This window comes from Embiotoca jacksoni, unplaced genomic scaffold (assembly GCF_022577435.1).
Source record: "Embiotoca jacksoni isolate LCO1_2020_lvr unplaced genomic scaffold, fEmbJac1.0.p SCAF_26, whole genome shotgun sequence".
NCBI classification, from domain to species: domain Eukaryota; kingdom Metazoa; phylum Chordata; class Actinopteri; family Embiotocidae; genus Embiotoca; species Embiotoca jacksoni.
This window is the reverse complement of record NW_027185377.1, coordinates 3,483,829-3,506,965: the sequence shown is the minus strand read 5'-3', so window position 1 is coordinate 3,506,965 and position 23,137 is coordinate 3,483,829. Positions and strand designations below refer to the sequence as shown.

The 23,137-nt window shown below is 44.5% G+C and overlaps 3 protein-coding genes across 5 annotated transcripts in view; 2 read left to right on the top strand and 1 right to left on the bottom strand.

The window, feature by feature from the left end:
* sema4gb (sema domain, immunoglobulin domain (Ig), transmembrane domain (TM) and short cytoplasmic domain, (semaphorin) 4Gb) overlaps positions 1 to 6,189 on the top strand; it is a 38,218-nt gene extending 32,029 nt beyond the window's left edge. For both annotated transcript variants that reach the window (XM_069160165.1, XM_069160166.1), the window contains one exon: positions 275 to 6,189. In XM_069160165.1, coding sequence (XP_069016266.1) covers positions 275 to 1,242 — 968 coding nt within the window. In that variant the 3' untranslated portion in view covers positions 1,243 to 6,189. The remainder of the gene's footprint in view (positions 1 to 274) is intronic.
* An 873-nt stretch (positions 6,190 to 7,062) lies between these two features.
* On the bottom strand, positions 7,063 to 9,000 carry mrpl43 (mitochondrial ribosomal protein L43). Its single transcript, XM_069160167.1, has 3 exons — positions 8,750 to 9,000; positions 8,095 to 8,201; positions 7,063 to 7,690 (listed from the first exon to the last, which is right to left on the bottom strand). The coding sequence occupies exons 1-3, from the start codon at positions 8,878 to 8,880 to the stop codon at positions 7,473 to 7,475; spliced, it is 456 nt and encodes a 151-aa protein (XP_069016268.1). The 5' UTR covers positions 8,881 to 9,000; the 3' UTR covers positions 7,063 to 7,472.
* Positions 9,001 to 9,225: 225 nt separating this feature from the next.
* On the top strand, positions 9,226 to 13,875 carry twnk (twinkle mtDNA helicase). Of its 2 annotated transcripts, none has more exons than XM_069160163.1 (7): positions 9,226 to 9,298; positions 9,529 to 10,189; positions 10,372 to 11,074; positions 11,197 to 11,437; positions 11,534 to 11,641; positions 11,772 to 11,913; positions 12,926 to 13,875. In XM_069160163.1, exons 2-7 carry the CDS (start codon positions 9,554 to 9,556, stop codon positions 13,250 to 13,252), a joined length of 2,157 nt encoding a protein of 718 aa, XP_069016264.1. In that variant the 5' UTR covers positions 9,226 to 9,298; positions 9,529 to 9,553; the 3' UTR covers positions 13,253 to 13,875. The 2 variants fall into 2 exon arrangements, with proteins under 2 accessions (XP_069016264.1, XP_069016265.1); XM_069160164.1 differs by having other exon boundaries at positions 9,241 to 9,317.
* Positions 13,876 to 23,137: the final 9,262 nt, after the last annotated feature.

Here is a 23,137-nt window from a genome sequence, read left to right as displayed (position 1 = left end):
ACGTTCCTTACCCATCCCCCAGGTCCCAGCCTGCACCTTTTAATCAGTCCCTCTCCTGCTGGAGGTCGGCCGGTCGAGCCGGCTGCGCTGGTGGGCTCACTACATTTAAAGAGGCTTATGAAATGTGATGGAAAGCGATGCATGTCGCTCACCCGCGCTTTCAAACCGTTACCTTGGTGACCTGACATCTCCTTCTACGTTGATCTCTTGCCGTCTCTCCGTCTTCTTTTCCAGCTCCATTTCACGTCTCTTGTCCTCTCGCTCTGTTTCGCAGTTGTCCACCGGAGGCGTTCGGTGATGTCGGGCGACGACGTGCTGCTCCAGTGCGAGCTGCGCTCCAACCTGGCGAGTCCACGCTGGACGCTAAACGGCAAGGAGCTCCAGGGATACGGCCTCAATTCGGGCTACCGCATCGGCACCGATGGCCTCCTCATCATCGGAGCTCGCACCCTTCAGAGCGGCTCGTATCGCTGCTTCGCCGTGGAGAACTCCGTCTCCGTCCTGGTTTATCTGTACACGGTGAGGGTTCACACGGATCCGTTCTTCCCCGTGGAGCCCGAAGCCACGACCAACCCCACGACAGCTTCTAGCCCGACCGTTTACTCCACCAGCAGCCCCACAGAGCAGCCTCTTCCTTCGCCTCCGGCCCCGCGGCCTCCGGAGCCGGAGTTCCAGACCTACAGGCACATGGAGGCCGTGTACATCTCTCTGGTGGCCGTCCTCGGAGGGCTTTGCTTGGTGTTGACTGTGGTGCTGCTTTACGTGAGCTTCTGCACCAGGCGGGCCTCTCAGGACAGGAAGTTCTCCCAGCAAGGCCTGCAGGTCCTGGGGGGCAGCGAGAGGAAGAGGAGCTCCCATCTCGAACTCAAAACCATCTCCAGCCAATATAACGGCCGGCAGGGTCGGCGCTCCATCTCGGTGCCGACCTTCGGGGACCTCGGCGACGGTTTCTTCCAGATAGTTCCCGGCGACGGTCAGGTGTCCCCGGCCAAAACGCCTCCCCCCGCTCCTCCCCTCCCCATGCCGCCTCCGCTTCCCAACATGGACTACGCCAACGGGCTGTCAGCCACTCTGCCCAGCGTGCTGAGGAAGATGAACGGGAACAGCTACGTGCTGCTGCGGCAGGCCGACCCTGAGGGCATGTCGCCGCTCTACCACTCCTTCACGGAGGAGCTCAACAGGATCCTGGAGAAGAGGAAACACACACAGCTGGACGTGCATCCTGACGAGAGCTCCATCTAGGACGTTTCCCCTTCTCCGTCTTTGTCCCCACAGTTATTTATTTTTACCCCCAACGGTGACCCGTTAGTTGTGGGGAGGACTGACTGTTGTAATGAAAACGCTGCTGTTATTTACCCGGTGTCGGTCGGTGTACCTGCAGGTCGCGTGCAGCCTCTTGTGTCTCCTGTGACGAATGGTCGGTGATTTCACTTTTCATGATGGACAACACTTACTTGCTATTCAAAAAGTGGAGCTGTGGAAAGATTTGGCCACAGACTTGCACGGATAGGTTTCAGATAAGAAGGGAGCTTGGCGATGCTACCTCAGTGTAGACACAAAAAGGCAAAACGGGTGACAAAATGGGTAAAGAAAAAAAAATCAATCAGGTGGAGGCAGACAAGAAGTCTTCGTAATATTAGACCTCTGCTGAGGTTAAAGTGATACTCCATCCAAACTGTATCTTCGGTGCATCGTTACGCGGCTAACCGTAGGACCTGTGACACACTGCCTGTGTCGCTCCTCTGTCTCAGTGTGTCAAAAAAAAAAAAATCCACGTGCCTGCTTTTCGGTTACAGCTCATCATATGTTGAACCTTAACAAATACTGTACCGGTGGGCCACCATCAAAGAGAAACTCGCTGAATCAACAGTGTGACCTGCAGCTGGTCGGAGGCAGCGCCCACGCCGGGCAGGCAGCGTGGTCCAGGCCTCACGTCTGCACGCGGTCGCTCCTGTTGTGAGTGCATTTGTGGACCGGACTAATCGGAACAATAATCTCTTCTGATGGTGAAAAGTAGACGATTTAAAACTGTTGTTTGTTCTGGAGAGAAAGGATGGAGGGTAAAGATCACAAATGTGTCACACGGTCCAGAACAACAAATAAAAAAAAACAACAAAAAAAACACTTCATGCTTTCGGGATGAATCAGCAGGTATTAATCGTCCAATTTCGGAGCCACGCCAACCCTCTAAATGTAATAATACCAATCATCCAATCTTTTTCTGGACATGCAGTAATCTCAGAGCATGTATAGGTATTTTATCTTTTTGAACAAGCTTGAACGGAAGCCGTGTGTTTATCTGTATTTTCACAAAATGATCACGCTTCCAAAATACTGAGCATATGGACCGACAAGTGGAAGTGAAGCAGAAAAGGATTACACTGTTTTTTTGAGCACTTTCTATCCACAGAAAATCCATTGCAGGGCTGTAATTAATGATAATTTTCAGAATCATATTTTGGATTCATCATTGTCAGAAAGTAGAGGAAAATTGCCCGTCGTACTTTCTCACGTTTCACAGTCAGAAACCTGTTCCATTTTTGACATGTTTGCTTGACAAAAGAACAATTATTACCGCAGCTCCTGTTCTCCGTCGTCAGCCGCGCAATCGTTGCAAGAAGCGGGATACAGGCTTCTGGTTTGGAGTATCACGTTAGCAGCCCAGCTTTGATAAGAGTGCATGAGAAGCGCTGGCGTTCAGACAAATCCTACATTTCGGCGTATTTATTTGAACCGCTCTTTTTTTTTTTCTTTCTTTCTTTTTCGTTTCCCTCATGTAAATAGCAATAATTACATCACTGTTGCAGCTGTTAGTAGCAATGTGTTGTGCCAATGAAGACACCTGTAGCAAATTTGGACTGAATTTCTTTCTTTCTGTATTTCTTTTTTTTTTTTTTTTTGCATCTGTGAGAAAAGAGATAAAATTAGTATGAAAGGAGGCGTGTTAAAGGAGCCAGCCAGGGCTCAGCAGGATGAGAGGAAACCACAATACACACTAACGGAGGAGATACTGTCAAGAAAAAGCTGAAATTTGTTGCTCTATATTTATACGCCCCAAATCGTACCTACACTAAGTCTATATTTCTGGATTAACATTTTTACATGTTGCAGATATTGCTTTCTCCTGTCAAGACTTCCAGCTCATAGTTTCATGCCGGCTATTGCAATGTGTCAAAGAAAAAAACAATGGTTTTCATTTAGGGTCTTAAAACGGCACTGCAGGGTTTGTCCAATAGTGGACGAGGACCTTCACACATGCAGCCCCTTCTCTCTCTCTCCCCCCCCCCACCCCCCTCCCTCCCCACCAGTGTTTACCTGACATCAGTGCGATGCCAAAACAACAAGAACTGCAGCGCTTACAGTATTTCCTTGGTGCTTATGATTAAACGGCACACGTACGACTCGGAGGGAAGTAAAAAAAAAATTGAATGTGGGAGTGGTTTGTAAATGTGCCGCTGCACGCGGTAAATAAAAATCTCGTCTTTCCTGCGAAGTGTTGAATCAGCTCTTGCGGCTCGGCAGCAGCAAGCCCCCCACCCCCCCCTTCCCCTCCTCCTCCACCCCACCTTCCCCTCCTCCTACACCTCCACCCCACCTACGGTGACTTGCAAGCGTGCATCTGTCACAGCGTCACCGACGGTAACAGCAGCGTTTGGCTCACCTCCACCGACAGAGGACAGGCGCTTTGTTGTTGGAGCGTTGTCGTCTCTGCGGAGGACATTTGACCCGCGTGTCCTGGTTAGCCGTGCAGATGACGATGCAAGGGGGTCGAGGGAGAGTCGGCACTTGCAGGTTTTCGGTCGTAAAAGCACCCCGAGTGTTATATAGGCGGTGCACTCTATGCAGACCGGTAAATGTCCCGGCGCAGACGCGTGATTAAAGGCCCATAAAAATATGATTCAGGGTGCTTATCTGGCTGCATGAATATCCCCTTCACCCACGTTAGTACATTTCAGAGCATCTCTCTGACATTTCAGCCTTTTGGAACGAGTGTATGAACACCTTTACACATGACCGAACCACATTTGATCCCAGTTTTATTTCCCCAATGTGTTAAGTACATGTTTCACATGTGCACGAACTCACGTGTCCCATGAGTTTTTGCACGTGAAATGAATGTCTTTAATTGGTCTATTCCTCACTGTGTACCTTCGTTCTTATATTCTGTGTGCAGTTGATGTGGGTTGTTTTTTTTTGGTTTGTTTTACACATTTGGAAATCCCACTAAATTGACATATGTTTTGGACATCTTTCACGCTTTAGGGGAAAACATGTGGATGAAAAACTGAATTTAGGCAAAGAGGTCAACACTGCTGCCCAAACTTTTCCCACTCTGGACCATTTAACATCCGCTGTGGTTGACCTCGGAGGGCGTTCAGCCTGACCTGTGTGTGCTGGCCAGACAACAGATGACAGGACAGCTGAACATGTTGCCAAAAGCTCGTATGCCCTTGCATGTTTTCAGCGTTTTGTAAGATATATTTTTAGTCTTTTCGGTGATCCTCTTGCTCTCCCTCGCCGCTGCCTCTTTTTTTATTTCCCCGTCTCATCACCTCTCCGTGACAGCATCATCTATTACTCCCTCCGCTCACACTCGCTCTCAAGGACCCTGCTGAGTTTACAAATGGCCTCGATGGCCCCCTAATCAATTAGAGAGTGTTTTTTTTTTTAAAAGAGCACTCAAGTTTGTGTTTTTGCAAACGTGAGGATGGGAGCGACGATGAGATTTTCTGCAGCAGTTTAACACACTTCACATTCCTACATGATGTTTTTGTCGCACACATTTCCCGTAAGCTTTAACATTATTCTGCATCCCTAGATTTTAATGTGCTTAAAATGCTAAGAGGTTAACGCTAATCAACATCAGTATGGATTCGTAACCGATGCTTAATTTATAGATGTGATTCATTGAAGTGTTTTATTTAAATCGAAAGTCGTAAAGTGTGAAATCTTTTTTTATCAGTTTACTTTTCATTGCAAGTTTGACTTTTTTTTTAAATGCTTGCAGCGTCAAACGTCTTACTGTTTTCTAACCACGTGTTACACAAACATTCCCGCAATCATGTTCATAATCCATTTGTGGACAATCGTGAACATGTTTGGAGCTTCGTCTGAATCTTTGGCTGCTGCTGCTGCTTCACTCTCACACAATCTGTTTACAACACACACTGCGTACTGCACGACGGACTTTAGGTTAAATAGATAACACGTCGGCTGCATTCACCTGCACACAAACCCACAGTGAAACACACTAATTACATCCTGCAGTTTACGTAAGGAGGACATCGTTTCTGTTTGTGTTGGCCAAAAGAAAGTAGAGTTCACATTTTGCACTGTTGTTTGTTTAAAGTCATGTCGTGTCCTTCTGTAAACTGTGACGCTTCCCATCCAGTTGGTTCTGTATGATTTTACATTTTTCTTTGTATGTAGATAATTGAACTTTATATCTATGTGATCTTCTCAGAAAAGTGACATCCCTGCTTCTTGTAAGATAGTGAAAACCACCTGCTGTTGACAGGAAGAGACTTTTTTCTTATGTTGAGTCTCATGTTTGTTTGTTTCAGTTCATTAAAATTTCCACTGGCGTTTGCACACACAAAAAAAACGATTTGCATTATGTTCAGCTTGGTGTAAAAAAAAAACAACAACAAAAAAACCCTGCTCATTGTCAACAGCCCTGAGGGGGGGACGGGGGGGGGGACGGGGAACTCATGAAATAACATGCAGAACATGTCCACGCTGAGTTCAATTCTCCAGATGCCACACGATACCCGGTTTGTTTTTAGCTCGTGGCGAGGCCGCTGTCCTCCGCTGGGGACGGATCCCACGTCACCCGCACAGTCATTTATATACATACACAGTGGCTCTGACAGGGCCGTGTGTGTGTGTGTGTGTGTGTGTGTGTGTGTGTTGGAGGGAGGTCGGAAATTACCATTTTCGGAGCAGCGTTAAAGACTGTAACTTAGCAACAGCAATTTTATTTAGAGCCTTTAATGTCCTGGCATGGGTCAAGCTGTGCCTGTTTCCCATCAGGGTGTGATATCTGTAATAGATCAATTCAAATGCAGGAAATAACACATTTTATCCTCCTCATGTTGTAATGCTCCTGACTGTACACTTTAATTATAGTTGACATTTGGAGATTTTAAAATGTGCAGATCGTTTATTAAAACTGTATTTATGTCTGAGGCTTTTTTTTTTATAATTTTTTTTTATCTAAAATGCTAAAGTACAGGTATATGGGAGAGAGCAAGTGCAGTGCGCTGCCGCAGAGAGCCTCATCACCATCCTTTGTAGTCATGTCACTCCCCGACTCTACATACATTTTCACAACTAGCTGAACCATTTCCTGTGGCCAGAGTTATACGCTATATACCAGCAGATTAGAAGCCATCAATCAGCCCTGGGGCCAACATACACTCTTATGTGCTTATTTGTATTCGTGTGATGAAAAGATCTTCGGCTGTATAGTATCTGTGTGTTTTTTTGTTTTGTTGGGAACAGCGCTGAGGTCGACGCTGGACGCATTTCGCAGTCCAAAATAAAAAGATGAATTCAGGTCGAGAAACTGCAAAGAAAGCAGCTGGTAGTTTCGCCAACATCAGCCTCGTTTGAATTTGAACAAATCGCCCACTGGAGGAGTTGTGAGTTCGGCGTTTACAGCCTGTATGCAGAGGACAGCTCTCTCTCTCTCACACACACACACACACACACACACACACTGAAGGTTAAGGGTTGTCCCTCAAGCTATCAACACAACCATCTGTCATGTTCATTTAAGCTCTGGATCGTTTTAAGGATGTGCAGCAAGGAAGGACACCTTCAAGTTTCAATATTAAAGTGCTAAAAACATTCCCCGTGACATACAGGTAAAACAAAATTAAAAAAAAAAAAAGCTGATACTTTTCATGTCTGAAGTGTTTCAGCTGCAGCTAAATCAGTTCAAACTTAATGATGCAGACAGAACAACTGCAATCAGTTTTGCTCTGTTGATCCTCTGACAAGCTGCTCCGACACAACTCAAAAGGAAAATCTAAATTTAAACACCACTCCACAAATCACTTCAACAAAGAATATCTTCTTTTTTTTATTATTATTATTATTTCATACAAACCTCCATGTCCTGCAGAATCCTGCATTTATTGGATAAATCTTCAAATAACCTTGAGATTAAAAACAGTTATCTGCTTTTTTAGTATGCCGGCTGACAAGCCTCTGGTGGAGTCTATTCAAATGCGGCATTCAGAGCCGGTTCTCTGCACGTCTCTCTGCGAGTGGCTTTCGCTGCTGCCAGTAAACAGGAGGGTAAAAGCAAAACAAAATACTCAAGACAATATCCAAGACATTAATTACTGAAGAACTGCCTGACCTGTGATTTAATTTAGATGTCAGACATTTAAGACGAAATGGAAGTTGAGCAGTAATTCTTTCGGAAACGTCCAAATGTTCTTGACTCTAATTTTGGCCAGTTCTCATTCAGCGTCGTGTTTCTGTGGTCTGATGAGGCCGATGGACGGGGGCCGGTTGGTGAAAGGGTGCCACTGGCCCTGGACGCTGGGGCTGTCCGTGTGGAAGGGTTTGCGGATGCGGATGACTTCCAGGCCGGACTGACCGGTCAGCTTGGTCAGAAGCTCCGAAATCTGCGGAGACGTTTTGCTCGTGATGATTTCCTCCCTCACGGCGCCGTTTACTGCCAGATGGGGGAAAAAGAAGAAAATCACTGAGTGACTTTGAAGGGAACAGCTACAAACATGAAACTTTATGAGTCTTGAGTGACACTAATGAACTGAGTCATGTGAACCCCCCCCCCCAGTGCCTTTTAACTTCTACCTGAAAGAGGTAGAGGTGGTGTTGTACTGCCCCCTGCAGTATCAAAGAGCGCTACTTCACCGCTTTTCTACTTCTTTACTTCTCATGTTAAGCCTTATTGTCCAATTCCAGTAGCCACACATTCTTTACGCATCAATCAATCAATACATCTATAATTTTTTTAATTTTTTTTTTATCGGCTCTCTTGCACGATATACGCTTTAGAGATGAAAAATAATATCGTGCAACGAAGACAGAAATTCAGGTTCAGTCGGGAGTACTTACAGTATTCTGCAACTATCTTTGGTACCCTGACGGGCTGAGGAGACACATACACAACAGTTCCAGGGTTCTTCTTGGCATAATCCACCACTCCCTCCTCAATAAAGTCCCTGAAGAGGAAGAAGACAACAGTTACCACAGGTACAGTACTGTGAAGCTGCTTTTTTTTTTTTTTACTTCAATTTTTCCATTTTACACAACGTCAAATTTTACAGGCAGATGCATGAACTGCTTGGAAATGATGATACTTTTTTTTTTTTTTACAGATTAAACTATAGCAAAAAAAGATATAACATTTAAAAGGTGTTTGTAGGTTAATACATGAGTAATAATAATCAGATTATATGGTGTATTACTTTAAGTATACATTTCTGGATGCTTTTATACTTAGATGTGAGGGATACCTACGATATGACATAATATAATAGTAACTATAAGATCAGCAGTAATAAATGAAGCTATAATAATCGGGTATTTGTAAATGAAACTACAGCTGTTCAGAATAGAAATCCTTTATTTATCAGGGCAATAAGTAATCGATTAAACTCCTCTCCTACAATATCCGCGATTCCTGTCGCTTTACCGAGAGGAGAACTGTAAGATTATGTACATAAAAGCATTGCATCCGTCTGGTTTTGTTTGTTTTTTTTCTCTTTACCTGGCTCCCAACGAGCTCTGGCCCTTTTTGGAGAAGATGAGGGAGACTCGCTTCAGCTGGCAGACGTACCGACCGACGCCGTTCTGCAGGACACTTTTCAGGAAGCGACTCGGCGTCCCTCTGGATGTCATCGTTTAACTGGCGATTTAACAAATAAAACCGCTGATAAAAAAAAATAAACCAGTTAAATACGTTAAACAGCTACGAAACTCACAGAGGACGACTGGACGGGCGTGCGTACAGCGCAGTCCGTCGGAAAACAAAGTTCCGGGGGGGAACATGCACCTCGACGTGACGATTAAACAAAAATAAAACTACGCAATAAAAACGTATTCCATCACCAAATTAAGATGTTAAATGTCACATTATATTTTATCCAATTTTTTTTTTACATGTAAATATTAGTAAATACACGCTAGACATAAATGTAATTTCCCAATTGAATCGTTCCAGTTCGTTGCCTTTCACACGGACTTGTTTTGAAGACGCACCGAAAAGCCCGGGTTACAGAGGAGCATGGGGGGAAGATGAGGACAGACATCAGAGCCAGTAAGCTGCTTTTCTGGAGGTTGTTGTTTTAGTAAACGCCATTTATTTTTGAGTGAAGTCTTCCATATACGTGCACACTAGTTTTCACGTCCGGTTTGTGTCTGTATGACCAAACTAATATAGAGATATTTCTGCCTCACTGGGGCAAGGTCGCCCCAAAAACAGTCTTTGTGACTTTGCTTGATGTTGTATTAAGCTGATGTTTCTTCGTGTCGTCGTGTCTTTTGCAGGTTCAATGCGCTGACCAGATAACCGATGTGGAGAGGCTTGCTGCTGAAGGGCACCGCCTGCCTCATGCAGGTGGCAGCCTCGAGGTTTCTCCACCAAAGACACGTTTCATCCCAAAGTTTGAGACTTCTCGCTCAGAGGCTCCTTCACAGGCCTGCTGGGGCTCCGAGTGTCCTAAAACCTCCGTCCGCAGGCTGCTTCCTGGCACACACTCGGGCCAGGGGTTACAAAAAGGACGCCAAGTCCACCGTGGAGTTCCCCGCGAGCCCCATCACGGTCACAGACATCAAGCTGTATCTACGCTCCAAAGATATCCCCATCCACGATGGCTACAGCTGCCTGCACATCCCGAGCATCTTCGTGGACTCGTCGGACCGGAGGGACGGCTTCTCCTTGTTCGTCGACAAAACCACCGGGCAGTTTCTGTGCATGGACACGCTGGTGGAGGGGAGCTGGGAGGACCTCCAGGACTGCCTGGAGGTGATGCAGAAGGAGGAGCAGGACTTCCTCAGCCCGCACGTGCTGCTGGGGTATCCGGAGAGCGTGGAGGAGCAGGAGGAGAGGGAGTGGGAGCTGAGGGAGGTGCAGAGTATCTGGTCCAGCTCGGTGCCCCTCACCGACATCCCCGAGGACGAAGCTCAGCTGATTAAAACCATGTTCCAGGTATTGTTGAGCGTGAATTGGTATTTTGGATGTTAAATTTGTTTATGATCTTGCATTTTATTATGTTTTCCTTTTTCTTAAGTTAGAATTAACCAGATGTTTGCAAACCATCTCAAGATGGCCTGAGGGTTAGTTTCCCCACAGAATCATAATGTGAATCAACGTTTTTGGTTTTTTTTCAGATCACAAAGATCTCTCACGCAACCCTCAAGAAGTTTGGTGTGAGGCTCTTCAAGCCGACGAAGAGTCTGGTTTTCCCCTGGTTCGGTGGACCGGAGTCCTCCTTGAAGGGGATCAAGCTCCTGTCGGCCCAAAGGTCCGACGACGAGAAAGTCACTTATAATGAAGCGACCGTCCCAAAGTGCAGCTCCTACTACAACTTGTTTGGCCTCCCGCTGGTGGGCCGCCTGGACTCTGAAGTGGTGGTGACGGGTCATGAGCTGGACACTCTGGCTGTGAGTCAGGCCACGGGACTCCCCAGTGTCGCTCTTCCTCGCGGGGTCAGCTGCCTCCCGCCGATCCTGCTGCCCTACCTGGAGCAGTTCAAGCGGGTGACGCTGTGGCTGGGAGGAGACATCCGCTCCTGGGAGGCCTCCAAGATCTTCTCTCGCAAGCTGGGTCTGAAGCGCTGCTCGCTGGTGCGGCCCGGCGAGTACCAGCCGTGTCCGGTGGAGGCGCTGGCCCAGGGCAAGAACTTAAGCCGCATTATCAAAGCCTCCATCCCCGCGGCCCACAAGTCCATAGTGTCCTTCAAGCAGCTCAGAGAGGACGTGTACGGGGAGCTGCTCAACACAGACCAGGTGGCCGGAGTGAAGTGGACCCGGTTTCTGGAGCTCAACAGGATCCTGAAGGGACACCGCAAGGGAGAGCTGACTGTTTTCACAGGTACCGTGTAAATGATCCGGAAGTTTCAAAGCCCAAGCAGTGAAAAACAACATAAAATGATCTGTTCTATCATCTTTTATCCACCCCGTACACTTTACCATCATCATGTGTTTTTTAACCAGGTCCTACAGGCAGTGGGAAGACCACCTTCATCAGTGAGCTGGCCCTGGACCTCTGCATGCAGGGCGTCAACACGTTATGGGGCAGCTTCGAGATCAACAACGTGCGTCTGGCCAAGATCATGCTGACGCAGTTCGCCATGCAGAGGCTGGAGGAGAACCTGGAGCAGTACGACTTCTGGGCGGACAAGTTCGAAGAGCTGCCGCTCTACTTCATGACTTTTCACGGGCAGCAGAACATCAAGTGAGTCCAATCGGGAATCAAAACAAGTTCACACTTTGATCGGTTCATTTGTTGGGAAGCGTGACCTTCTGAGCCTTCTCCTACTGCTGTCTACAGGGCGGTGCTGGACACGATGCAACACGCTGTCTACCTCTACGATATCAACCACGTCATCATTGACAACCTGCAGTTCATGATGGGACAAGAAAACCTCTCGGTAGACAAGTGAGTATGAGATATACTTCTAGTTAAGATAATAATGTCCATCGTGTTTGTCTGGGTTTTTTTTTTTTTTTTTTTTTTTTTTTTTAAATGAATGAATGAAGGAAATACATTGTTATTCGTTGTGATCCAGGTTTGCGGTGCAGGACCACATTATTGGGGTTTTCAGGAAGTTCGCCACCAACAGCAGCTGCCACGTCACTCTGATCATTCACCCGAGGAAGGAAGAGGACGACCGAGAGCTGCAGACCGCCTCCATCTTTGGCTCCGCTAAGGTACAGTGAAGCGGGGAAATGTTTTCCCCTCCTTTTTTTTTTAATTTTTTTTAAAGAAACGTGTTGTTTTCAGTTCAGGTGAACCGGTAAGGAAACTGACGTTTTTACCATGTTTTAATGAGGACTGTGTAATCTAGGGGGGAAATGTGAGTGAAATCAATTTTAGGAATTTATTTTAAAACATGTACACTTAAATTCCAAAAGAGCTCACGGAGAGAGGGAAGAACGCAAATGTTTATTTTACAAATAAATAGCAAAAATACAATAAAATTTGCAATTTGTTATGATGTCTAGTAAAAAGGCAGAGCCAATTAAAAAAAGGAACATGAATCAAACAGATAATAATATAGCTTTTACTCTCATACAATACCGTTCCAGGAGTTACACTAGAAAAGGAAATGTATCATCACACACAACCTGCCTACAGCCACAAACCATTATTGTGTTCATTAGTGCATATCATTTTATTTTACATCCATTTTCACTCGTGTTTTTAATTTTGAGTTTCGTGCACTTCTGATTTTTAAATGTAATATCTAAGACTATGACACCTTAATAAACACCTTTATTTACATGATGTCATTAAAAACACACGTCATGACCCTCTTTACAAATCTGCAATTATCTGATGTAACTAAGAAACATATTCAATATCAATTTATTTACTCTGTATGGTGCCAAAATCACATTCAAGTTCGAGAGTTTTCAATATTATGGAGAGAAACCCAACAATTCCCACAACAGAAAGCTTTTGGAGACAGCAGGATGGAAAAACTTCCTTTTAACAGGAAGAAACCTGCGACAGAACCAGACTGAGAGGAGGACGTCCCTCTGCCTCGACCGGTAGGAGTCAGGGGAGAGCAGAGAGAGAAAAGAACAGCGTAGAAAGACAAACACTGGGAAGGTTGGCTTAGCAGGCCAAGTAACATGGAGCTCTGAAGACAGAGATACCTGCAGCAAAAAAAAAAAAGAAGAAAAAAAAGCCAAACTTTGACCTTTAACCCCCTTCCAGGCCAGCCAAGAGGCCGACAACGTCCTCATCCTGCAGGAGAAGAAGCTGGTGACGTGTCCCGGACGCAGGTCCCTGCAGGTGACCAAGAACCGCTTCGACGGAGACGTGGGCATCTTCCCCCTGGACTTCATCAAGTCCTCGCTCACTTTCTCGACTCCCGTCAAAGGCAAACACAAACTGAGGAAGGTCACCATCAAGCCGGAAAACGAGGAGGAGGTCGAAGGGAAAACGGCGGCATCGAAGAAGGAAGAAGTTAAAAAAGAAAAGGTAGAGAAAGCAACAAAAACGCCAAAGACTCCACGACCCGTCAAGACAGCTGGAGATTAAACCATCCAGACGTCGTATTGAAAAAAAGGGTAATTCATAGTATGGATAATGTTCTCTGTTAATCAAGGGTCAGTTTGACCATATCCACATTTAAAGGTTGAAAGTTAAATCTGAGCCAGACTCCAAACTTTTGTATAAAAGATCATGGTTTGACAGTTTTATGTCAATAACACAAGGTTCAACTAAATACATAAATATTCATAATCCAGGAAATTATGATTTCGTGAAAGGTCTATTTTTATAATAGAATAAAGAAAGTACTTGAAAACCAGAATATGAAATGATGTTGGAAAAGTGTTGAAGTCAATTTTAAATTCCGACACGGTCTTTAAAGCTTTTCACTGCAGCCATAACATACTGTTGAATATTAACATACTCCCGTATAGTGTGGCTGAATTATCCGTTAAAGTGTTCAAACACAGTTAAACTTGTTCTCCCATTTCAAGCATCACTGTGACACAGAGCTGCTGTTTTAAATGGGCCGGGCTATATTTCCACAGTTACACTGTCACTGTCTGGTTGCCGGGATGATACAAGCTCTCGCACACATTATGTGTTCTCTACTGACTTTTTGTACTACTATGATTTAATGAATGAGCTGCTTATATAATAAAATGCCTCTGATTGAGATTTCAATTGTGTTTTCTTCTGTGGTCAACAGGGGGCGCTGTGTGCTCACACTAACAGTTCAGTAAACTACAGATAACAAAACCTCCACAGGAAGTATTGCTGCTCTTATTTAAAACCCCCACGGCTGAACACAAACACGTGCTTTTGATTAAAAGTTTGTGTTTGGGCTACGTCAGCAGTTGTTTTAACATCGCTGAAGCCACTTGCACCAGATGTTTGCCTGATTTATAAATAACTACGAGCGTGACAGAGGAAAAACTTCGTACATTAGCGAGAACATTTTTAATTCTGCTGTGTTAAAACAGCAAGCAGTGCAGTCCCCCTCCCACTGTGTGGCATGCATTTAAAAAATTTTTTAGATATATAAATGTTTCTACCAGAATGTCAATTTGCAGGAAATGAGAGATCTTTCGCCTGCTTTTACCCTCCTGCCTTTGAACACTGATAATTAAACGAGATCATATTACACATAATGTTAAGAGGCAGATGAGTATCCGTAGGTTGAAGCGCACCTGTCTTATCCCCCCCCCTCCTCCCTTCATGGTGCCACATTACACAATCCATTATTTAGAGTGAGTGACTTTTAATAAATGCAGAGTGTTTTTAAAACATGTTCACATGAATATTTCACAGGTAAAATCAGTCGGCCCTGCCCCGGCTGCACTGGTGTGGGGTTACGCGGTAGAATCAGCCATCTTTCAGGAGTGAGAAGGTCGGCGCTGCAGGATGTATTGATGGCTGAAGTGTCGTTCTTCATCGCAGTCACTGCAAACCCAAATAAATCAGGTTTATGATTTAAAGGGAGCAGTTCAGTGGCGGATTATAAAAAGTGCCTGCGTGTTTTTTTTTTTTGATGATTTGCTACCTTGGCATTCATAGTGAATAAATTTCATTCTCACCCTGCAGAACTGCATGACAAAAATATAAGATCTTAGAACTTTGGGAATCTGATTAACGCCGTCTACGACTATCGCCGACTATCACACCAGAAACAGTCCTGGTATTTCTTTAATTCTATTTATTCTAGTTTTTTTTTTTTTTTTTTTTTTTTAAACCTGGCACCATTATCACCCACAATGCAACTGAACTGCTGGCAGTTGGGGTTTGGGGCTTCTTTCTAACTCCAAATGTTTTCCTACGTGGTAGGAATCTGGGTTTGGCATTGTTGGATGGTCCAAAAACAGGACTTTCGTAAATTAACTAGAGTTTTAAAGTATTGTGTTTCTTCCTAAGCCGAGCCAAGTTGTGCTGCCAAAATCGAACCAAGTAATTTTGGTGCCTGCTAATCAGGCCACATGTTTATTGTTTATCTGGTACACCTTTCGCCTGTCCTCTTTAATGGTCATAGGACACAGCTTCCTGAACCTACCGGTAGGTTTGGTAGGCCCCTACCAATCCCATCTATTTGGGACAGATGTGTGTTGATGATATCTGTCTGATAGCAGGCGAACTGAGGGTTATTTTGCAAATTCAGCAGGCACCCCCCCTGCAACCTGTAAGCAGAGTTCCCCATTTAATACTGCTGTTTGCCTCATTGTGGACTTCACAGAGATCGGGGGCCTCTCAGTCTGCCTCTGATTTCTCTGCTGGCTCCCTCTCCGACAGCCCGGTCCCGGGAAGCTCCTGGCACCGGACTCGGCTTACACATGATATGTGGAGCCCCGAGCTCCTCGGATAGCTGAAACTTGTCAGATATTGTTGTAAGCTGCGGGAATAACTCCAGCGTGTGTCTGATGAGCGTAAATCCCTGCAGGTGAGGTGGCGGGAGGGAGACCAGCTCGTGTACAGATGTGGTGATGGCCCTTTGCTCTCATTTCTTCTTTTTCTGAACCTTTTCCTTTAATGCCGAATGTTTTCCTGTGAATGTGTTACTGCTGTGTAAGTACACGTTGCGCTCCATAATGACTGCGGGCTGTGTGCTGGATGGGTCTGGGTGTCCTCTTGACTGGGAGGGATATGGCTTCTGAGGTCTCTGAATGGGACTCTTTGTGCTTCAAGGCCTTAGATGATGGCGGCTCTGTCGCCTGCCAGCTCCTCAAGAGGCAAAACAAAACAAACAAGAATTGGAATAAATGAGCCTGAATGCATGCACAGTTACACAGTCAGACTTCATAGTATTACTGAGCTTCATCCAAATAAGTTGTTTGAAATATTATAGCAAGTTTTCTCTTTCTTTTCACTGAGAAAACAGGTGGTGGAAACGTATAACAATGCTGAAATCTCTCTGTACGACAGAGTGGACGTCTGATTGTTCTCCTTTGTTTTGGATGGTCTGCTGATCAGAGCTTTGCATGCCTATTTAAATAGTTGCCATCTGGAGAGGGGAGGAGATGAAACAACTTGAGTTACGCAGCTCTTAATCAAGAAGGAAACAAACAGTGCAGAGACCAAAAGAATTCCACTTCAACGAGACGCCACACGATGGGAGAGGATGTGAATGAAATGAGGCTAAGAAAAGATGTTTCAGCTGCCGTTAATCCCTCCTCTTATCACGTAAAATCCACTGAAAACATAATGAGTGCTTCTCCTAAAGAAACAGTAATCTGCTCCATAAACTGACTCCACAAACAGCGAAAAAGAAAAAAAATGGACTTGAGAGCTGCTCCGAGCGTTGCTGACGATGGGACGCATGGGTACATGACATGCAGCTCTCCGCCTCATTAGTTGCCCTTCATTAAGAAAACTATTTGACCAAGTCTGGAGGTAATTTCCAAACCCTCGGTCACAGTTAATCAGCTGGACGTTTTGATGCCGCAAACGGACTTCAGTCGATGTCCGAGACGGGATCGTATTCAGAGGATTTTCATCTGATCTTGGTTACGGTGACAGAATTGTATTTATCAAAGAAAGGTCAGCTCAGAAATGTTTTAACTCAGCAACAGTAGAAAGCAAAAACCCTGTCAAGCTCCACTTTTAAGGCAAAATGGACCACAAGTCTGCTCAGAAAAATGGGTGTTTTTTTTGTAACAGTTATAGTTTCATGATTACGAGAAGCTGCTGAACGAGTAAGTTTAAGTCTTCTCTGCATTGTTTCTGCATGATTGCTGAAGCAGTTCGGTGGGTTCAACTGAATTATAAACAGTTCATGTGTGACAGATGTCATTCACCGAACTCATTTAATTCACTTGAATGTATTTTTGAGGTCTTATGTAACGACTCTGGCTCTGGTTTGGTTTTGGTTCTGCTTGACACAGAAAATGTCACTTGAGCCAGATTGACATTAAAATAGAAAGTGTGACAGAGCATGCTGCGAGAACATTGAGTGCACGGAGGGGCACACTGAGTATGTGGAGCAAGTTCAACAACACACTGTCGCACATCACAAAAAAAAAAATACAAAAATCTATTTTTGAAACAAGAACAGGAACTTTTCCTTCAAAGTGAGAAACTGTGAGACCACGATCTTTGCATTCCAGATACAGTGAATCTGAAATCCGAATAAACAACACCATTCCCAGAGTTCATGCTTCATTTCTCTGACAGAGCAAACCGCAGGGCTGTGTCGGACCCGGACCTGATTCAAAATACCCCATACACCCTCCCCCCCCGCCCCCCACACCTTAATGTCAGGACACAAGGGAGAGGGGGTCTGTTCTGCCTCGCTCATGTGCACCCGGCACATTTGACCCACATTTGCCAACAGTATGCTTCTGCTGCTGTGTATATTAATAACCATCCAACATCCTCCTCTCTGTGTTCTCAGACCAGGAGAAGGACTCCAGTTTCAGCTCGTTATGACAAACTCGAAAGGCGAAAACTATTCTGCTTTTTTTGTCCTATAAGCAAAAAGTCACAAAGATCCAAAGAAGGATTCTAATGACACAATACTTAGTCATTTGTTTTCTACTTCTGAACTAACCCTTACTTTATGACTCACAGTAAATGTGTGCGTTTTTGTGTGTGTGTGTGTGTGTGTGTGTGTGTGTGTGTGTGTGTGTGTGTGAAGCTTGCAAAGTGGCAGAAAAGTGTAGCTGAAGGTGAACTGGAGTCCTCTGAGAGTACCTGCAGCGCTTTACCTCCCTGTGGATGGCACCTACAAACATCTAGAGGTCGACCAGCGTGTGTTGCTGTTGGTTTGCGCTCGTTTTGAGCTGCAGGCTCCGGCTTTCCTTCACGACCTTGCTGGTGAATTGAACCTCTTTACCTTCAACCACCTCAGAGGACACCCTGCGCCCATGTCTCAAATGCTGACCCATCCTGTAGCATTAGCAACGGGCCTTTTTAGCTGACAGTCCACCGTCCACCCCCCCCCCCCCCACCACCACCACCACCACCCAGTGACAGAGGGCTCACTGTAAACACCTGCCGTGCTCCACCGGCCGTGTCCTGCCTTTTCCAAACATGACAGGAAAAAGCTTTTCTGAGAGACACCAGCGTGCCCGGGGGTGGGGAGGTGGGGGGTGGGGGCCTTATGTAACACGGAGATACAGCCAAAGAGAGCGCTGAGGGGCTTAATCTGCCCTGGCACCACGGGTGTGGAGGCCGTTCAAGAGCCCTGAGGGGAACTGGAGAGGGTGCACAACCTTACATAGCACTTCTGGCTGTTTTATATGCTGGAAAAAGCGCATGAAGGTTAAATGCAGGGTGGGGGTGGGGGGCAACAATAAGAGCGTAATTATGGTGGTATAGGAGATGAAAGTAGTTGGGGTTGTGGTCAGGAAATAAAAGTTGGCGTCTGAGGTGAAGGGAGTAGTTGATGAAAACTGTCAAATGGGGCTTCGAGAGGCGTCGAATGGCGTCTGCTTTATTGAGCGAAGGGCCTCATTCCTCTTAAGCCAGTGTTCAAAATGAGTGTCCTACTTCTTTATGGGGGAGCTGGAGGGGGCCTGGTGGGGCCCCAGCGCCTCACACCAGACTTTCTGTTAATTCACTCTGCCAGCCAGAGACGGAGGCAGCTCTAGCCAGCAGCCAACCAGGCATCCTCCACAGCTCAGGCCAAAGAAAATGGCCATTGAGTCCCAAATTAGCCGTCTGCATGGACACCTTCAAAGGAGCCCCCCCTCCCTAGCCCTCCCCCCCTCTGCCTAATCTCCTCAGCCTGTGTGCACACACTGACTGTCTGCCTCATGGGAGCCCGGACGCTGAAACCGGAGCAGTTAATTGAAGCATTATCAGCATAAGCATGGTACGTTAAGCTGATTATCTAACATTGCACTATCCTCCATGATATGAAAATAAGGCACATATGAATTCAGCATGTTATCGCTTCAAGACCAACAGTTCTGGCAGAGTGCAGAAACTACAGATCAAGAAAAGCGGATGGGAGGGGGGTGAGAGATATTTTTTGCCTCTTTTGAATATTCCTCCCATACTCAGCACGAAATTATCGTACATTTTAATTAAGCTGCTCCGTTATAAAAGGCCCACGTTTGATGAGGATCAAACTGAGAACACTATTCAATAAATGACAAAGCAACTCCGTTGGCACACTGACACTGAGATTAGATGGCTGAGGGAGTCTTTGGCACCTCACAGATCCAGACAACAATGACAAAAGAAGCTGAATTCCTGCAGAAAATAATAATGCGGAGCCAGCGTGGAACCATGCCAGAAATGTTAATATTAATATCAAGCGACATGCTCTGACTATAAATTTGAGGCTATTCCCAACCTGCAGAAATATTGATCGCTCATGCACAGCATCTGCCTCTCGGAGATTAGAGATTAGAAGGGGCACGTGTGTGGGGGCCGTTACTGATTGCTTTGTCATTACAACACGTATGAAAATATGATTCATCATCGCCGTGTCCTTGAAGTGTAAACACCATATGTTCAGTTCAGCTGAAGGACAAACTCTAACGTGTGAGACTTAATACTACTACTGAGCCTGCAGCCTCCGTGGAAATACCGTTTTTTTGGTACGACTCCATCTGCTGTCCATCAAAAATAACCATCAAATCACCTGTAAGATGTCGTTTTCTGCACTCTCTATCGTTCAGACAGAGCTTTTACTCTTTAAGACATAACAACCAAATCATCTTAACATTTCAAAAGCTGCCATTAAGACCCAAGTTAATAAACCAAAATGATCTTTTATTTAGGCAAATGACTTATTGGCATATATATATATATATATATATATATATATATATTGTTGTCAGTTGTATTTTTTGTAATTCTACTTGAGCTTTATTTTATTTTATTTTTTTAGCTTCAGCTGGTGTTCATATTAACTTTCATCTTTCCATTTTGTTCTGAATCAGAGAGCCGGGAGGCTGAACAACCAGCACGGAGCACGTGATGTGTGGTTTGGTTTGTTTCCCCTTTCTGAGCTCCCAACACAGAGCAGCAGATCAAGGTGAAACAGCCCCCCCCCCATCCCCCCACCACCACCACCTCCACCACCACTTGTCATTCATGCATTTTGCTTCAGTTGCCTCCTTGCTGAGTGTTTATTTTGCTTAGTTTTTGTTTGGCTTGCTGCTGGAGGCTTTCAGGGTGAGTGTTTATTTATTTTATGTACAGTTTACACTCTCAGTAATCTGACTTTTTGTTTTGTTTTTTCTAATATATTTTAGCTACAAAAACATGAAAAACACTGTGAGAAGTGAGAAATATAGTAGAAATATATGAGGTTCAGGCATAAAGTTATACAAACACTGGGATTTTAGTGCGTATTTTACTGCACGTACTGAACATCATGTAAATCAAACCCGAAGTGCACAAATGGGAATATAAAGTGAAGTATATGAATGCCTTTATACGGCACGTGGGAAAACCTTAAAAAGGACTTTTTTCCTGGCTTCCTCTGCACATGCCTAATGTATCATAATGGAAAGTACTACAGTTTCACATTCAGGAAATGGACTCTCAAATAGCAGAGATCCAGGGGCCGTTTCTGAGAGAAATGAGTTGCAGCGTCACCGACCAATTACCAATTACTCTTTCACCAGTTATCTCCATCCGGAATGTTTGTGAATAAAATGAGCTCGCAGTGGACACGGAGGGGTTCATTATCAGCCAACACAACATAATTGTAGATGTGCAGGGCCGATTCGGGCGGCGATAGGCATCTTGAGCATGCATAGGAGTCTGCCAGGAGCAGACAGCGGCAGGGAACACAGTGTCCTCATGCTCGAGTGGCAAAGAGCAGATTCAGAGGTTTGATTTTGGGAGTCGTTATCAACAGGCTCGCAGCAGTCAACCCACACACAATTATCAATTACTCTAACAACTCCTCTCGGATCCTCTAGTGGCCCGGATAAGTGCGGGGCAGCTTTTCCTCCATTCCCGTCAGGTCTGATTGCTGGAGCCCCACTGCAGCTTCACAAAGCGGCAGAAATCCAATTTCCTTGCAAATGGCGTTTGGCTCTTTGAAAATTAAGAGAAATTTCAGTAATGTGCTGCACACAAAAATAAATAAAGCAACTTAAACGATTACAGATAAGTGTAAGCATGTTTATCTTTAAAGGGAGTCAGATCATTTTGCACACAGGAAGCCATATGATGGCAACATAAGAGTCCACCTCTTTGATCCAGACTGAAATATCTCAACAACTGTTGCATAGAACATTTTCATCTGTGACTCGTGTATGATTTTCATTAGTCTCAGTTGTACTTTATGCTAATGAGCAGATGCTAACTTACCAACACACTAAAAAGATTAAAGATTAAAACTGTAGTAATTCAACTATTTCTTTGACTTCATCAAAGTAATTATTACGTTTGATTACTTTTCTAATAAATCTTTTAAACTGAGCCACTAGATTGAGGCTGTAAACATGGCACGGCCTCCAGCGATGTTTGTACTTTTTATTCTGCATTGCTGAATTTAAAATTCAAAATATGATTTATTTATTTGTGATTATATATATATATATATATATAATATAGGACGACCTGTTGTATAATCACCAAGCAATGACATTTAGCCAAAGCCCATAAACAAGTCTGTTTATTCTCGTGTTTAAGAATATGTTTCTACATGTTTCGTGGATTGAGGCCAGAGTTCAGCTCTAAAAATGACAAGCAGATGTCAAGAATCTTGATTAACACTGTGCCTCTTAATCTGTCCTATATCTGTCACCAGACTATGTATAGCCTTGTTTTACTCCGCTGGAGCAGAACGGCTTGTCTGAGAGGGTTTAGGTTAGTCAGGTATGACCTCGTTCTACATATTTAGAATACAGAGCAAAGAACCGGTTGTGCCGGAACGCTCTTTGAATCTGGGCTAAAGTTATCTCCACAAATCATTGTACTTTGGATGTCTGTGATCCCTTCACAACGCAACCACTCTGGTTCCGTCACCTTACTGAATACTTATCATACTCTAATGTGTCTAATTAGCTCTAATAGTGGTAATTTAATACTTTGTGGAGTTTCTAATGTTTTAAAAGTTGTTAAAATTGAACGTTTACTTATAATAGAGCTTACTATGTTCACTTGTTCTGGCTTTAGGGCAGATTGGGAGGAAACGTGTGCTACTACTGCTTTTAGTAGGGCAAAGTTGTGTGTGTTTATGTGTGTGCGTGAGTTTGTGTTTGTGTGAGTGTGTGTTGGAGAGAGAATAAGAGAGAGAGAGAGAGAGAGAGAGAGAGAGAGAGAGAGAGAGAGAGAGAGAGCAGTTCAGGTGCGTCGAGCGTGTCAAAGTAAAGGACAACACCGGAAGCTGTCAAGTTGGGCGTCAAAGTAAAAGCATGCAAGTGTGCAATAAATAAGTGTATCTGTGCATCTCTGCCACAAAGGTAAGTTAAATCACAAAGTAGGCCTACGCAAATTCTCACAACCACCTATTTGTACAATGACTGCTTTAGGTAGGTGTCCCCAGTAAATTGGCAACTGGGTGTAGGATTTTAACTACTGACCTCGATCCTATATTTATATTGAACAAAACAAGTTTTAATAAAACCCTCACAAAACTGAATTTTGAATTACAGTTTATTTATTCATTGGTGACATTAGGATATTATTACCTCTTCAGACTGCAAAAAAAAAGCATTCATAGGCCCTATTAGATAATCCGAGAAGATAAAATCACTCTTTGGTCGAACTAGTAATAGCAAATAGTGAGAGGTAAAAAAAAAATCAAAGGGTCAAAAGCCCAAAATACTGGAATACCCATTGATGTTTATTCTTTACATAAGAATAGCATAAGAAATAGACTATCAAACATCTATTCTTGGCTAAATTCCAAATTAAGCCCTATTTAAATGTAACAGCATTTGATTTAAGTTGATTTGGTTTTAATGGATGAGTTTGTTTCAATTCTATCTGGTGTTGTGCAGCAATTTGGACAACATACGTTGAGTACACTGT